The 18103-nt window shown below is 41.7% G+C and overlaps 1 protein-coding gene across 1 annotated transcript; it reads left to right on the top strand.

Annotated features, from left to right (window-relative positions):
• The first annotated feature begins 1224 nt into the window (after window positions 1-1224).
• Window positions 1225-18018, top strand: LOC105935395 (keratinocyte-associated protein 3). The gene is made up of 6 exons (XM_012875766.3): window positions 1225-1397; window positions 4451-4647; window positions 5269-5328; window positions 8874-9065; window positions 15125-15271; window positions 15392-18018. Exons 1-6 carry the CDS (start codon window positions 1385-1387, stop codon window positions 15863-15865), a joined length of 1083 nt encoding a protein of 360 aa, XP_012731220.2. The 5' UTR covers window positions 1225-1384; the 3' UTR covers window positions 15866-18018.
• The last annotated feature ends 85 nt before the right edge of the window (window positions 18019-18103 follow it).

Raw genomic sequence — 18103 nt, 5'->3', positions numbered from 1 at the left:
TGACTTTTCATCTAATCCTAAATTGGTTTACAAACCACAGATGTGCGCAGTGTATTTAATAACCTAAATCAGATCGGAAAAAGCTGGCTCTGCTTTTTTTGGTCGGCAGAAGAATCTGCTCAGCGCATATATTCTATAACCCTATAAAAATAAATTTTCTTCTATTAAAAGTCTGCGGTATAGTCCTAAAAAATCCCCCTGTTTGTTCTTCCCAGGGATGAAGCAAAACCCTACTCCTAATGCTCTAAATTGTAAGTCCGTGAGGCAAAGTTTGGATCAGACAGGTCAGTCTGTCTGCTCCCATGCTCTGCCCCGTGCCACCCTACTGTGGTCCCCGAGCACGCAGAGAGCAGCTGTGCTTTATTTTCATTTATTTATACCAACATGAGTAGAATAGAATAAAAGGTTGGCACATCTGAACTGGTAGGATAAGGTAGGATCGTGTAAAAGGGATTAAGGAGGTGTAACGCCACCAGCAGAAGTTGTCCATCCTGTTTTATCAGGAGTATGGAGGAGTAGCAGGAGGACATGGAAACAGCTTCTCAGCCGAAAGGTTACTCAAATACTGAGTAACTAATCATAACAACAAATTATGTAATCAGACAGACAAAAATATAAGTCCAAATTCCGGTGTGTGTGTATATATATATATATATATATATATATATATATATATATATATATATATATATATATATATATATATATATATATATATATATATATGTGTGTGTGTGTGTGTGTGTGTGTGTGCGTGTGCGATTGTTTATTGTGTCACAAAATAAATCATATTATCATATTAGTTGTTTAAACAACTTTTTTTGAACAAGGATTTTTTTTAAATCAAATAGCTAAATGTTTATTTGATGTGATTAGACATATATAATTTCCTTTGATCAAAATCCACCAAACTGAAATGTATGCAAACTGACGGACGAGCTCATTTCCAGCATGTCTGCCTGTCTACACATCCGTCCTTTAAATGAGCAGAAAAGGACTGTAAACCACAAAATAAATAAATAAATAAATAAATAAAATAAAAACTTGCACCGTTCAACTCAACATCTTAGCAAAAGTTGTCAAATGCGGCTACTTATTGACAGCTGAACTTTCAAAATAAAAGCACAGAACTTCGCAAACAATAATAATAACAACAACGACACGCCCTTTCTCTCTGATGAGGAAAAGTGAAACCCTCTCACAGGTGTTTTCTTTTTCTTATTTTGACATTCCTTACGCGCACATGTGTCACGGCTTGCTGCCAGACCGGACTGAGGACAGAGGAGGTGTTTGGGCTGAGAGGAGCTGAGGACGCGCTGAGCAAACCCATCCGCCGGGACCGGGACCGGTACCGTCAGACAAGCCGCATGGTGACCTGACAGAGATGGGCTGTGCAGGTAACTAAAGCCTCACCTGGCCGTTTTCACTGAGCTACCGGTGCGGCCAGGCGTTGGTGCTGGGTTGGCACAGATGTTTTCTACTGGGCAGACGCGCGTAAAAGGACTTTCTGCTACGCTTGAGCCGTTTTAAGCCCGTCTGTGACTCAGTGTCGTTTGGGATCATTTTATGCTCCGATTTAGGGATGGCAGGCCCGTGTGTCTGGGATCTGCAGCCTCATGAGTTAGATATCCTGCTGAACTGCTCTGACAAACTGAAGTTGTTGCCTCAGTGTGTGCAGATGTCCTGGGGTCATTCAGGAATGAAATTTAAAGGTTAAATGGAAAAGTAGCCAGGCTAAAAGCCTTAATCAGAGCCTGGATTGGTGACTTTTATCATTCAGTCAATGTATCCGAGTAGAACTTAGCTAATAAAATGAGCTAAAAGATGTGTTAACAAATTAGTTAAACTTTAATCAATTCTAAGCAGTGTTTTGAAATAGCTAAAGTAATATATTTTAGTTATTAGATTAGATTTTTTTTTACTCTTCTGGTTTGTCCTTGCCTGTTGAAACCAAAGAATAAAACCTAGATTTTTGATTTGGACTTAAATTAATGCTTTAAAAACAATAACACTGTAAATAAGGCATGCTTATCAGTGGCAATTAATGACCTCAGGGTATGGAAGGAGCGCTGGTCATTCCGGTCATTTCTTCCATTTGCCATTTTGTACCTTTTTTTCAGTTTTGGTCAGTTCGTAACTATTTCAATGAATGTTCTGTAATCTACAGTCTGCTAAAAGTAAATATGGTTCTGTGACTCTATTAGATAATACTGTACCTACCAGCAGGAGTTCACTTTGAGTTAAAGTGTAGCCGTAGACTGGAGAGAAGGAGGAGTGACCCTCAGCTTCTAAATTTCACCATAATATCGGTGCTGCCTCTAAACTTGTTGAAGCTGGATAGGAACTTAAAGTCTTGCACATATAAACACTCAGCAATACCTCTTTTGACTGTGTAAAACATTTAATAAGTCTACTACATAATTTACGAAATGATGTTTTGTTTTTCTATCTAACAACAAAGAAAGTGTCAAAGAAACTGGAGTTTTTTAACATAAAGACCCCCAGCGCTGCCTCTCCTCCATCTATAGCTGTACACTGGCGGTCGGCTAGACGGCTGAAAGAAGACTATGTCTTTACCTTGCTAACAAGAACAATTTTAACATTTAAAAAAAAATGTTTGGAGAGCGACAAAGAGCATGTCTGATATGCAGCCAACTTGTTAGAAGAATAGATAGCCTGATTAATTAACCAGATAATATGAGCTTTTTATACTCCCAGGGTTCCTTCACTGTGAAGTGCAAAATGACAAACATTGCTAATACCGGGCCCGATAACCACAAAAGAAGTTAGATGGGAGTGTGTTGAATTTAAAAGGCAGTCTCTGCGCGTCTGTTAATGTGATCGCCGGACTCCTATCCGTTGAAAATGTATCAGCCCCCTGCACACGCTAAGCAGCGCAGATCACACAGCGCTTACATACTTTATACGATGAATCATGTGTGAAGAAATCAGTGAATGGTTAATAAAAGGCCGGGAGGTGGAATTTGCGAAGGTGAGGCTTTTTCAAACCCTCCTTAAGGGCAGTGGCGGTTCTAGACCAAATTTACCAGGGGGGCCAAGGTGGGGCCAGTGTTTTTTCTCAGGGGTACAGAACAAAAAACTTAAAAAACAATAAATATAATAATATAATATATTAATATAATGTAATAATATTAAGTGAGCAACGTATAGTTTTGGAACTGCAGGTTTAAGACCCCTGATCTAGCAGTTAAAACTTTGCCCCCAGCTCATAAGCTAAACGTGAAACCTCTTAAGTTTTAAATTCTTTTTAGAGTAAAACTGTATAGGTAAAAAATAATATTGGTCAAAGTGACCAATCAGTTATGGTTTCTTTGCCATTGCAAATAATTATGGGAAGTGTATTTATCATGTCTTTAGTACAATGGCCATAACAGGGGCCCGAACCATTTCTACAGGGGCATGGGCCCCTGTTGGCCCCTGTCTAGAACCGCCCCTGCTTAAGGGAGCTAGCTGGTCTGCCAGCTGGGGGTCTGCCCAATACTCCGACAACCCAATAGTCCGACAGTCCCAATAGTCTGATATAGCCGGATGACCCATTAGTCTGACAACCCAGTTTCAATATGAAAAAAATGAGCTTGGTTTTTAGTATTGATTCTTAGCAGGTCTATACTTTGACAAGATTCATGCGCTAGGCCTATGCCCTCATCTTATCTGTATCAGCAGTTAACATGCCTAGTACTCTCTGATGGCATTAGATTGAACTTCATGGTGAGTGCATGGCGAAGAAAACTAAACTTTTCCCACATTAGACAGAACGGTCATGACTTGTGCCTTAGGTTGTCGTGGTAAGGTTAGGGTTGTCGGACTAATGCTATGCACCCTGCCAGCTGAGCTAGCTCGCTATTTTTATAACTTTAGCTAAAAATTAGCTGAGGCTGAATACAGACTCAGGGTCTTGCTCTAGCATGGACACTTTCTTTTTCACTCAGTTGAGATGTTCTTTAAACAATCCACAGAAGCATACCAAAATTTAACGTGACTGATGATTATATTTTCTAACTAATATGCTTATTTAAATGTGTTTTTTTTTTATGGCTAGTATTTAGAACCCTCCGGATTTCTTTTGCACAGTGGAAATGACCGGAGATCGCTGAGAGTTGAGATGCTCTCCGAAGCTTTGAAGATGTTTTGGGAACTTGCAATACTGTCCCAAGTATGCAGCATGGTAGAAACTGAAAGACATTCCTTTAAAACAGCTTATTAGACCGTTCTATAGTCTGGCGTTGGACTCTCTCGGTGTGTGTGTGTGTGCAAACTCTGCTGTGGTTATGTGCTCAGCAGCCAATCATTAACGCAGGTGACGACGTGGCTGCTTCTGACCCCAGCCGCTTTGCCCCCTGATCAATATGAGATGATCTGTAGGGGCGATGCGGTGCTGTCAGGTATCTCTCTCACTCGGAGCGCGTATACCCCCGACTCTCCCCTCCAGGGATGTGCTGTGACGACCTGGAGGAACCGAAGGCCCTGATGAAGATGGGCCTGAGCGTGATCCTCGTCGGTCATGTCAACTTCCTGCTGGGAGCGCTGGTGCACGGCATCGTGCTCAGGCAGATCAACCTGCACGAGAAGGCCCGGGGCATGGGCTACGCCATCACCAACGTGGTCACCCTCATCACCGGCATGTTGGTGAGTGCCGAGCCGACTCTACGGCGAAGGAGCAGAAATGCTCCTAATGGAATATGTCAACTTTTTTTTCCAGTTTTTTTTGTTCTCTAAATTTAAAACCTTTTATTTGCAAACTTCAAAACCTGTTTTAAGGCTCCTGGAGGTACACAAGATAAATTGTAATTGGTGTGAGAGAAACCTGTTCAGTTAACTTTAAAGCACGGTGGTGGAGAGGTGATGATTTTTAGGCTTCATCTGTCTTCCATTAATAGTCATCTCACGTAATCCATGGTGTGAATTTTTTCTTAACATAACAAAGAAATACATAATACGTCTGAACCAGATGTTTTTTTTCTTAATTCCTGACTGGTAAAACCAGCTAAAATTAAAAGGGTTGCATTTTCTATTTCCACCGGCAGCATCTAGGAGCCACAAACTGCCTCTCTGTGAATTTCAATAAACCCCGTGTAGAGTGGGAGCATGAGAGGAAAAAAAAAAAAAAAAAAGAAACCACTGAATGTTGGGGAACATCAGCATTATTTGTGTTAAATGTGACAAATCCATCACTGGTCTTGGCAGATGACGTGCTTCTCGTGTGCTCTTGGTAATTTTCTCCTAATCTCATCAGTCTGTTTCCCGCAGGGTGTCGTCGACGGGATCCTAGCGATCGTCCTGTCGAAAAACAAGAAGAGCAAACGCCTGGTTAGTGTCACTTCATCTTTGATTTGATCCTACAAGTCAGAGAGCGCAGAGTACGCGTTTTACCCTCCCTGCCGCTTTCCGCCTCGCCTGTATCTGCTTTCGGCACTGATTCACCCGCACTATGAAAAATGGAGCTTTCAGATGACTGCTCGTTTCCTGTTGTCTGCATACACAAATTGATGTTTTATAGCACTGCGATACTTTCTCAGCTTCCCTCCCCGTCTGACTCACAACCTAAAAAAAATGCACGTTGCTCCAGTCTAGCCCTGCAGAGCTGGAGGAGTCTGTTTTTTTTCCCCATCTCTCTCTCTCTCTCTCTGTGTCTAAGCGGTGCAGCTTTCCCCCTGTTTACTTTGTCAGCTGTCAGGCAGCTCAAACAAGACCGACGAGCCGACCAGCTGAACAGAGTCGGCTTCGGAGCGATTAAACCACTCCCTGTTGCCTTTGTTGGCGAGAGCCGTCATGAAGGGAGGGGAAGGCCTAACAGGCAGCCGTTTGGCTCTTCAACCGCCTCGCATGATCCCACCTATGTCAGCTTAAAACATTGGACTAGATCTATTTTCTGGCTCTGATCGAGTTTTGATCTGACTGTTGAGGGATTTTTTTTTTGCTTTTTTTGGCTTTTTTTTTTAAACCAACAATGGCAGTCTCACCTGGTGTACTCTAGTTTTAGAAGATGACCGAGGCAGTGTTTCGTTTATTGTTGTATGCAGTCACTTGTTATTAAAACCCCCAAACCTTTTAGATTTTTGTTTTAAATTGTTAGTTTTTAAAAGAAAGACGACAGAAAAATAAGGGAGCAGTAACAAAAAAAAAGTCTGTCACTTCTGGTACAAACCAAAAGCCTGCATTTTTCAGTTTTCTACTGAACCACTAAAAATTAGGAGTGTAAAAGAAGGCGAGCAAGAACAAAGCCCCACCCCCCTAACCCAGGCAGTAGCCTGGAGACCTAACAGACCAGTGCCCTACCCATAGATTTAAAACACTCTGAGGCGGGCCCAGTCTGCTTGTAACACACCGAAGTGGTAAAAGATCATTACTGACTAAAACCCTGACAAAAAAATAATCATAAAAGTTTAATCTTTGCAAAATTCACGTAAATTTAATCAGTGCCCAAGTCCCGACTAACATCGGTGCTGATGCACGCGGCCGTGTCCCAGGACTGGCATTTCTTCCGACAGTGGTGCCAGCAGAATACATCACACTATGGATTTTTGCCTAGTTTGTGTTGAACACAGTAGAAGTGAATGGAAGCAGCTAAAAAGTTCACTTTTTAACTCCTATCATGACCCATGATAGTTTACAGCAAAGGAGCTCTCAGTATGGTATTCTGAGGACACAGCTTCACTACTCCAGCATGGCTACACAATATGTCAGTTGTGTAGTAAATTTGGCTCAAACAATTAGAAAAAAGGTTGCTGGCGCTAATTATCATGGGGAAACATCCGGGGGGAGGGAATGTCCGGAGAGAGCGGTTATTGATTCGATGATCGCTGGAAGTCGGCAGATGTTTTGTGACATTAAAAGAGAAAAGCATGCTAAAGCAACAGATGTCCTTACCTTTTGTAACGTTGTACTTTCAAACACCTGCGGTTGTGTCAAACAGGTAATGCTTACCCAGCTACAGCTACATGTCAAAGCCGCACTTACTGTGCTGCGTCCCTTGAAGTCAAGATTACATTTGTTTCACAATAAAAGGACGAAAGGTGTTTTGAGGAAATAAAAAAAAACTAAACCCAAAGCACTGCTTTTGTGGGCAGAAAGAACCATTACTCCTTATTTATTTTCACTTTTCCTGCATAGGAGGAAATCTTCGGTGACAGTAAAAGTGCTCTCTCCATTCTTTACCGTTACTGTTTATTAGGAGCTTACCCAGATGCTTCATCTGCGGCCTCAGTAAACCTTTCTAAAGCCCCTCTTACTCACCGATTATCAAATCCTAGACCCCCCCCCCCCGTCAACCCAGCTCATCACTGTGTTGTCTGTTTGTGTTTTATCTAATTTATATCATTCAGATTTATTTCATAAGCTTTTGTTGACATCGTTTTTTTTTTCTCGGCAGAAGTAAAAGCAGCCGATCGTTCTCCATACATTTACTTTCTAAAACTTCTTTGCAATAAAAAGGGGAAAAAAAAAAACTTTCCGACATTTCTAAGTGAGAACTTAAAGTTGCAGTTAGTCAACAACACTTTTGGTTCAAAATTCCAATATCCTGATAACAAAATCCAGAACGTTATCCACTAGATGTCTGCGAATCAGTAGGGGGCATCATGGTCCATCTGTCGTGTTCTGCTGTTTAAAAACTTGCAGCAGCGCTTGTTTTCCAGCCCTTTAAAACCCTAAGCCAATAAATAAATAGATAAATAAAACTCTATGCCGCCAAACACAAAATAATGAAAGTCCTACCCATCTTCCAGCACTCTGGCTGGTGCCTTCCTGTTCTAACTCCTGTCTTGATTGTAAGCGTGTGTCCTGTGTGTGCTGATTGCCTGTGACATGACCCTGTGCAACAGCACAAAAGCTGACGGATGATGGTGGCACGTTTTCAGCTGGGCTTGAGAAAGCCACAGCAAGTGAGTCAGCACCGACAGGCTGCCTTCGCTAACACTCATGTTTACATTCTCATGACACGGCAACACGTTTCCTGATGCCGTTCGTCGTAATGCATATTTGAAAAAGAAACTGGTACAATAGTTTGGAGTAAGTTTGCCACATTGCCTTGGCCTTGACTGGATCAGTCTCACAAATATATATAATTTAATCATGTGTATGTTTAAGGCCGTTTGTCCTGCTGGAAGGTGAACCTCCGTCCCAGTCTCAAGAAGTTTGCTGCCTCTAACAGGTTATCTCCATGGATTGTCCTGGGTTTACCTCCATCTTCCTATCAGTTGTGAGTTCCCTCCCCTGTCCTGCTGTAGAGTGTCATCCTCACAGCATGATGCTGCCACCCCCATGTCTCACTGTGAGGATGGGCGTTTTTTTGTTGTTGTTGTTTTTTTCCACCACGGATGGCATCTGACATGCAGGCCGAACAGGTTCCGTTTTGCATTCGTCTGAGCAGAGCACATGTTTGCTGTGTCCCCTGCGTGGCTTGTGGCAAAGTGCAGACAGGAATTTATTCCAGTTTTCGTGTCGCGGTGGCTTCAGGCCTGTCAATTCCATAAAGGTCAGCTATTTGAACCTTTACAGCGTTCTCCCTGACCTGTCAGTCTGGTTGTTTTCCCTGACGTTCTCTGGCAAACCATCGCAGAACGGCTGTATTTATAGCGAGACGCAAAGATGAACCTCGCTCACTAGTTATAGAACTTCAGAAAGTGACCAAATGCACTAGATTTTATGGTCAATTATCAGAGTAAAAGGGGCCAAATACAGGCTGTTCTGATTTCTCTTCATAAAAAAATGTTTAAAGCCTTGTATCGTTTTCATTTTGCTCCATAATTGCAGCATTCTTTGTAGCACTTTGTTTTAAAAAAAATAACAACCCAATGCTGATTGACAGTTTCAGTGTTAGATATTTCATTCGAGCGTCTCTCCTCCTTCCACAGACATGGTCGTTGTTTTCCATCAGCCTGGTTTCATCACTCGTAGCGGGAGGTTCCACCGTTGGGCTCCTGGCGTCAGTGGTGCAGACCATCCTGAACGGCGGCCGCTTGCTCCTGACTCACTGCCGCTTTCCCGATGCCGTTGACTACTCCAGCATCACCAACGAGTGTCCCTTTGACCCCACCCGCATCTACGTGAGTGTGTTTGTCGAACTGAAGGCGTTTTTTAGCAACAGCTATCGGCTCGTTTTGTTTTAAATTCTGCCAATATGTGTGAGGCTGCTTTAGAGAGGCTGGTGGTCATTCTTTATTCGAGGTGTGGCAATGTATAACGCCTTGAAAAAGAATTTACTCCATCACATATTTCTTTTTTTCCTCCTCTTTGTCACACTCAAATGTTTCACATCATCAGATCAAAGCAGTTTATTTGTATCGCACCAATTTACAACACACGTCATCTCAAAGGCACTTTACAGAGTCGCCGTCAAACACATTTTAAAATCAGACTGAAGTAAATAGAGAAAACGGTTTTCAGATGATGACTTGATGTAATTTTGGACAAAAGCTATCCAAGCTAGCCTCGCCAGATGTGAAAAAGTGATCACCCCCTGGACTAATAACTAATAGAGCCACTTTTGGTGGCAATGACTGCCCCCAGAAGTTAATAAAACCCCACAATGAGTTTTTTTTTCACATCGCTGTGGAGGAATTCTGTCCTAGCATGCTTTGCCGAATTGTTTTTATTCTGCTACACTGGAGGCTTTAGAGCAAGAGTTTAAAATTAGGCCATAGCATTTCTTTACTTTTTATTTCAAACAAACAAAGTAAAAATAATATACATAGACATGCCAGTTTACATAAATTGTTTGAAAAGGAGCAGGTAGAAGATGGAAAAAAAAACAAACATATGATTTTCTGTCCCTTGCACACCCCAATATACAATCATTCAAGTCTTCCCACACCAGTTTAAACGCTTAAAGTATTCCCGCATTAATCAAATCTTTAACTCCTTATCCCCCTCAGTGACTGCACAACCATTTGCCCGTCATAAACATCAACAATAACAATGAATGGCCTTTGAGCCACCCATTCTGTACAACATAAACTGTTTTTATACGTTTTTTTTTTAAACTGGTGTACATACAGGGGGTTGGACAATGAAACTGAAACACCTTGTTTTAGACCACAATAATTTATTAGTATGGTGTAGGGCCTCCTTTTGCGGCCAATACAGCGTTAATTCGTCTTGGTAATGACATAAACAAGTCCTGCACTGTGGTCAGAGGGATTTTAAGCCATTCTTCTTGCAGGATAGTGGCCAGGTCACGACGTGATGCTGGTGGAGGAAAATGTTTCCTGACTCGCTCCTCCAAAACACCCCAAAGTGGCTCAATAATATTTAGATCTGGTGACTGTGCAGGCCATGGGAGCTGTTCAACTTCACTTTCATGTTCATCAAACCAATCTTTCACCAGTCCTGCTGTGTGTGTTGGTGCATTGTCATCCTGATACATGGCACCTTCTTCAGGTTACAATGTTTGAACCATTGGATGCACATGGCCCTCCAGAATGGTTCGGTAGTCTTTGGCAGTGACGTGCCCATCTAGCACAAGTATGGGACCAAGGGAATGCCATGATATGGCAGCCCAAACCATCACTGATCCACCCCCATGCTTCACTCTGGGCATGCAACAGTCTGGGTGGTACGCTTCTTTGGGGCTTCTCCACACCGTAACTCTCCCGGATGTGGGGAAAACAGTAAAGGTGGACTCATCAGAGAACAATACATGTTTCAAATTGTCCACAGCTCAAGATTTACACTCCTTGCACCATTGAAACCGACGCTTGGCATTGGCACGAGTGACCAAAGGTTTGGCTATAGCAGCCCGGCCGTAGATATTGACCCCGTGGAGCTCCAGACGGACAGTTTTGGTGGAAACAGGAGAGTTGAGGTGCACATTTAATTCTGCCGTGTTTTGGGGAGCCGTGGTTTTATGTTTTTTGGATACAATCCGGGTTAGCACCCGAACATCCCTTTCAGACAGCTTCCTCTTGCGTCCACAGTTAATCCTGTTGGATGTGGTTTGTCCTTCTTGGTGGTGTGCTGACATTACCCTGGACACCATGGCTCTTGATACATCACAAAGACTTGCTGTCTTGGTTACAGATGAGCCAGCAAGACGTGCACCAACAATTTGTCCTCCTTTGAACTCTGGTATGTCACCCATAATGTTGTGTGCATTGCAATATTTTGAGCAAAACTGTGCTCTTACCCTGCTAATTGGACCTTCACACTCTGCTCTTATTGGTTCAATGTGCAATTAATGAAGATTGGCCACCAGGCGGGTCCAATTTAGCCATGAAACCTCTCACACTAAAATGAGAGGTGTTTCAGTTTCATTGTCCAACCCCTGTATGTACTTTATTCTAAGTCCATCAGTTGATTCATTAGATCCATCCAACACACCAATGTACAAAAACTCTTTCTGGTTGTTTGGATTCATCGTTATTTAAAGTTTCCCTCTCCTCTCAAATTATAACCCTCCTCTCTGTCACTAAACATTTTTTTTAATAATTTGTTGATTTCACTCGGTTTTAAAGTTTAGACGCTGACTAGGCCCAAAGCTTTATTTTCTTTGTTTTTAGCCATTCAGAGGTGGGCTTGTGGCTGTGCTTTGAACTGCTGTGAAAACCAAGTGTGCTTTGGTCTAAGATCATGAACCGGCGGCCGGACATTTTCCTCTATTGTCGTGGAGAGCAGAATTTATGGTTCCCCACAGTTACGGCCAAGGTCCTGGAGAAAGAGAACAGCCCCACACCATCATACTAACACCACCATGTTTGACTGTTGCCATGAAGCTGATTTTCTGAAGTGCTATGTTAGCTAGTAACAGGCTGCACTCGTTCCAAAAGGTTCCTCTTGACACGGTGAGTCTCAAATGTGCTCTGGAAGCCATTCTGATTGGGCGTCCACTCCTGGGAGAGTTCAGCACTTTCTCCTCGGCTCTCGGTGTGGTTCGTTGAAGCCCCAATACCTTAGAAATGACTCCCCAGTTGGTGGATGAATTGTCTCTATTCTTAAGTACTTTAGGTCGAGGTAGATGTTTTGATTCTTGAGATCTCTTAGACTTCTTCATGCCGTCAGATAAGTCATGTTTAAGGGATTTTTTATTTTTTATTTTTTTTTGCTGGGTCTGGCATTAAGGCGGAATGCATTTAGTAAGTAAAGTACTGGTAAAGTTTTATGGAGTGCCATAAATGGAATCTTCTTTTAGAAACAGATTTTTTGAATTTCCCCTGGTTGTTTTTGTCTAGTTAAACATACAATTGTTTGATAAACTGAAACCTTTAAGTATGACAAAAAAAAGGGGAAAACTAGAACACATCTGTAAGATAGGAAATACTGTTTCATGCAGACGATTTACTTTGCAATACTTGAACAGGTATGAAAAGGACAAATCTGGACCACCAGCAGGAACGTTAACAGTGTTCTCTGTGTGTGTGTGTGAGCACACTGGATGTGAAAAATGGAGCGGGAGTTTTTGATGTCTATCCTCACTGTCACTAAGTCAGTCATGCTTCGCAGCTGATGGACCGCTGGCAGAAACGCTGACCTGACCCCGTCGGTGCGCCGCGGGCCGCGTGCCGTTCCTCTGTGCTACAGATGGACTGTCAGGCCTGCTCAGCCTCATCGCTGCAGGCGCACGTCAGCAGCGCTGTGGCGCTTAAACACGCCGTTGACAGTTTCTCAGTCATAGGACCTTTTGTCTTAAGCTGGATTTATTCTCGTTGCGAGTGGTTAATGGCAGAGCAGCTGTAGGAGTGCAGGATTTTGTGGCTCAGTGGGATTTCGGCTGCTAATGACTCAAAGCCTGAACCGGACAGATGTACAGCCCCTAAAGCCATTGTGTTTTTATGCTTTGAGTTGCAGCGCTTTACTTGCATCTACAGTATACTTAACTGTACAGCTGGCATTCACAGAGGGATCGAGTAGCATTTTTCAAGGCCGAGGTTAACTGTAGTCTCTTTAGTATTAAAATAGCAGTATATGATGCCGTTTAAAGACACGGGCACAGTACAGATGTTTCCCGCAGACTCTGTTTGGTTTTTAATGCCGGCGCGTTTTATCTTTGAACTTCTTGCTTGGAACTATTATACAGTGCTGAGAAACAAGTATTTTCAACCGTGTTTATTTCCTTTTCACCTTCTTCAGTAAAATAATGAAGGTTTAGTATTGATACTGGCCACTGGTATGCGAAGTATAATTTCTGCTGGTGCATTTGGTCCAAAACCCACGAACCCATGGATGGTTCCACTTTTAGTGCACCGTCTTTGTACTCTGAGGCCACCAGACACCTCTGAGTTTATTACCCAGTATGGCCATTACCCATCTAAAATGTAGTAGAAGTCTTAATAAACAACTTTTCACCGCAGCTTGTATCTCATTAAAACATCAGGACAAGTAGTATAGCACACAACCTATTGGTGTTACCTTAGGGAACATGTTTCTTTAGTGTTTGAATGCATAAAAAGGAAGTGAATACAGGTTTTGGCTCATGTTGCTGCCTGCAGTTGGCACAAAAACGAACGGCAAACCTCGACCTGTGACTAGACTGTGCCGTCAGTCCCAAATCCAAGCTTGTGCTTCCGAGACAACTGGAACACACCATTTGTTTGCTGACATGGCCCTTTTAATTAAAATGTAAGAGGATTAATAGCCCACTAAGTCAACAAAGTGATGAAAATACAGCCTCTTGTAAAGGTGTTCTTATTTCTACGCTATACAGATTCCTCACACAATCTGTTCTAAAAGAAATTCAATTTTTATACGGTTAGATTGTAGTTTATGCAGGTTTGTACAATACATCCTTACACATCTCAATTTGTCACAAATAAAGTATTATTTCAGACAGATTTTCTGCCATGTTTGTTTGAACTTCTCTTGAGATTTAGGATATATTTCCTTCTCCAAACATCTGTCTTTTATTAAACTAACAGATTCATTATTATATTTAAAGCTAACCATGGCTTAACATGTAGTATATATGTGCTGCATGTAATGGTGCATTCAGTTTGTTCTCGGAAATTAGAACTTCTGAAATCCATCTAGAAAGAAAGTAAACTACAACTTTTACCCTCTTGTAGGTTACAGTAGCTACCATAAAAGTCACGGGAAGCTAAAATACCACACTGTATATTTGCACTTTTATCAGTTTGTATGTGATTAAATCAGTAGCACATGTAATATCACAATTGTTTTATGAATGCGTTATTAGTAATTAGCGCTGGCCTGATCCTGGAGCACAATAATCTAGGTTCTCATGGGTTTTCTGACTTGCAGCGGTAACAGAATAAATTTGGGTGTGACATTAATTTGTTCCCGGATTCCAGTTTAAACCTCTTTGGCAAACAGCACGTCAAGAACTTGTCATACTAGTTTAGCCTTGAACAGCAAACACCTACTGTATATAAGCCATCTAAATAATTGGAACAAAACAGCTACTTCTTGTTTGTTTTTTTGTTTGTTTTTTTAACTTTCGATTTTGCATTTTTCTGCACATATCAAAAAAATAATCTACAAACTAAGATTGAAGACAAATCCTGTTGAAAACATGCAATCATTTGAGGCAATTTCAAGACAAAATGAAAATAACATTGAAATAATGGCTCATTTGTTCCATTTAATATAGATTCTTTTTCATGTATATGTTAGTATAAAATGTGACATTCTGTCTCAAAAGTAACCATCTTTTTCCATTGTCTGCCGAGACTGCAGATCATGCTGTGCTATTACCAAGGATTTCTGCCAGTGAGCACGTTGCATCACTAAAGTGTGTGCTGGGACTTCGGTTTCTGCTTCACACAGTTTGCCCTGGGGTAAATGTGATGAGATGGTTGGAACAGTTGATCTGCTATTCATCAGGATTTTCAAAAAGCCCTACAGACTTGCAGACGTAAACGTCCAATATTCTTTGTTTTTTACAAAGGCTGCCTAACAACAAAAGGCTGCTTTTCTGTTTTCGATTCATTCAATTCACTTTGGTGAAGATGCATTGCCTGGTGCATATTTCATTCCCAATGCTTACTGGTCTTTGCGGGTTATTTTTGCTCTGCGGCATTAACGAGCTGCAAATAAGATAGCATTGTTTTATGCCGTTTATCCAAACAAAATCCTCCTTAATTACGTTGCCGTTCTTGCCTCCGAATGGTCCAGATACTGTTTTCCTACCAATGTCTTTCCCTTTTCTCTCCAGAGTACAACCATGGTCCTTTGGGTCGGTCTGATTGTGTCTTGTAGCATTCAGACGGTGTATTCCGCCCGTTGCCTCGCCGCCTGTGTTTCCTTCTTGGGATTGCCTGGTTGCCCCAAAAGAATGCGACGTAAAAACTACACCAGACCAGTGAGTCTTCAAACTACACATTGCTTTTTAAAATTTGTGAACATCAGAGGTAAAGTCATACTTTAGTGACTTTTATTTGGGCAATACTGAAAACTACTTTCCTAACTTTTGTTTGTTTAGATCAATGTGGGGATACCTGCAGCAAAACCCAACCAACCTCGCTATACTGAGGCCCCAAGAAGGCACCACGACAATCCGCAAGTCTACATGGAGCCTCCTAGAGTCCATAATGTGCCGCCTAGACATCATACGGAACAGGCAAGACGCCATGACAAATATTCACAACTCTACGCCAACTCTCCTGGAAACCACAATACACCAGGCAAACATTATACCGAGCCCCCAAGAAGCAACCATAAACCATCGAGGCGTACCACCGCGCCTCCAAAACTGGAGCGACAGACGCCCCCACGTCATCTACCTCTCCAGAGTAGGAGTCTTCCCTCCGCAGAGAGGCAGCCCCTTCGGCAATCCCCCAGAGAACGGTCAGACATAGAACGTCAAGACACAAGGACTGGCCGTCAACAAAGGGGACATGAGCAGCGCCGCGACCTGAGGAGGGGTACAGTCGACAGGTCAAGCTTCTGGATATAGTTGTCTTTGCAAATTTATTTAAAGTACACACTGTTTTTGTTGCTGTGCTCACCTTCAAGACGTCCAGCATCACACGGACAGAACTCGCTCTCTGTAATATATCAGCCATGAGAAGCTGTGTCATTGGAGACATTTGATTTGTCTTGAGCATGACAAGAAGCTCTTGGAAGTTCCGAATGTTTTTTTTACGAAACGCATAGTATTAGAGGTGTGTTTGTGTTTTATTACTCATCATTCTCCTCGTAATGGACAATTGCACTTAATCTTTTAAACTGAGAACACTGTGCCAGTTTCCAATCAAAGGGCTTGACATCATGAAGAACTGCTTTTTTTTTTAGCCATGAACCGGAAGATAAAATGTTTTGCTTTGCTGTCCATGTAACACGGATAAAGCTGAAAAAAAAATGGTTAGCAAACCAAGAACACTTTCAGAGACGGTAAAGCCTCTATGCTAACTTTAGCTATAAACAGTTCTTCCTCTCTAAGGAAGAACAGAACCAGCAACGATTTGGTTTATATCGCAAACATTTTATGTTGTTTATGTTTACTGCCAAATGCTGCTTTAATAAGGACTGAGCTGGACTTGACTAAACTAAGCGTGACTAGATCCACAAAAAGCTAATAATGCTAAGGCTTGCACTCTGCAAAAACAGACAATTTTTTTTTCCGTTGAGGTTGAAGAACCAGTCTAAAGTTATGTCTGGTGAGGACATTTCATAATTCACAAGGACTAACATGCAAAACTCCTGGGAAATTCCCATAGGTCACACCCACTGCAACATGTTAGTGTTGTACCCACAGCCATTTAAAATTTCTGACCAATCACAAGATAAGAAAAAAATGTTTCAGAATGTATGTCAAGAACAAGCTGCAAGAACTCTCAATCCTGGCCCTGTTCTTGAGGCCCTAGGAGAAAGAACAGTTTATTTTTGTTTTGGTGGAGCATATACATTCAAATAAAAACCTTCCTACAGCACTTATGTTTAGAAGATTAAAGCACACTTTTTACATAACCTTTTGCTGTCTGAAGCAGAAATTACCAACTTGTTATGTCTCGCTAACTGGAAAAGCTGATTGTTCACAGACTAGGTTCCTAATAAAAAGGGTTTGATGTTCTGAGAAATAGCTTGAACTTTCTTACCACAAATTTAAAAGGGTAAATGCATTGTTATTTACATGTTAAACAAGCTGGGCAAATAGTCTGACACAATCAGGATAAAGGAGGCCTTAAGTTAGCATGGTTAGCATGTAAGTTCTTTCCAAAGCTTCACACAAACGGAGACATTTGTTTGTTTACCCAGGGCGGCAAGAACAAGAGGGCCATTCTGTTCTTGCAGCTTGTTCTTGAGACCTATTCTAGGCAGACGTTTTGTTTTGTATGGTGGCTGACGACAGGCTACAGGTAGTGGGCGTTGATACTATGCTGGGTGGGCTGGAGCTATGAGAAAAATCACTTGAGAACTTGTGGATGTCCTTTTTAGAAATTACTTGGTTCTTGTTCTTGCCACTTTGAGTAGGCCACAAAAAACAAATGTCTCTGCTTATGCAGACCGTACAAGTGTTACAACCAGTAATATTTGAATTTGTTTTCATCACAAAAGCATTGTTTAGTTTTATAATGTGTTTATCGCATTTTGATACTTGATATACGACAGGTGAGCTTAGCTTAGCTTGACTGGATACACAAGTTGGTCAGACTGAGACAAAATGGAACAAAATCAGCTTAAAGCACCAAAGTGTTAAAATGTAAACTCTTACGTGCTTTCCAACTTTGTGTTTTATAAGAGTTGTCACAAGCATGGTTATCTTTGTTAGTAGTGCTGTCCTGCTTGGCTAGCTCACTGTTTACAGGATCACTGTCTCATCGAGTGCAATGTGAGCCACTTTCATTTTCTCACCAATGTAATTCCCAAAAGGATGATTTTTTTTTTTTTTTTTTTTTTTGCCCTAACATTTGAGTTTACAAACTGAAGCGTTACTTTCCAAAAATGTGTTAATTCAACTTTCAAACCGTAGGAAAGACTTTTTGGTTTCCGCTGCTTGTGTTAGAATATTTTTGTTTAAGATGTCTGCTCCTTTAAAGCAATTTAAAGCAGCACTGCGAGTGTTGATATTTATTTCCTATGTAAATAAATGCCTTTTTTTAAAATTCAGATTCACCTTGCCATGTGCTTAGTGTCTGAACCTTGTTTTCCTTTAAGGCACCAGCTAGTGACCAGACAGGTATGACTGGTCGGA

Source organism: Fundulus heteroclitus, chromosome 13, assembly GCF_011125445.2.
Source record: "Fundulus heteroclitus isolate FHET01 chromosome 13, MU-UCD_Fhet_4.1, whole genome shotgun sequence".
Taxonomy (NCBI): Eukaryota; Metazoa; Chordata; class Actinopteri; order Cyprinodontiformes; family Fundulidae; genus Fundulus; species Fundulus heteroclitus.
The sequence above is the reverse complement of the archived record's forward strand: the minus strand, read 5'-3'. Positions and strand labels throughout refer to the sequence as shown.

Bases quoted from the DNA above. Each gene is read 5' to 3' on its own strand.
- LOC105935395 (XM_012875766.3), top strand. The intron at 4,648-5,268 runs GTGAGTGCCGAG...TGTTTCCCGCAG, and splicing joins CCCTCATCACCGGCATGTTG to GGTGTCGTCGACGGGATCCT. The intron at 5,329-8,873 runs GTTAGTGTCACT...CTCCTTCCACAG, and splicing joins ACAAGAAGAGCAAACGCCTG to ACATGGTCGTTGTTTTCCAT.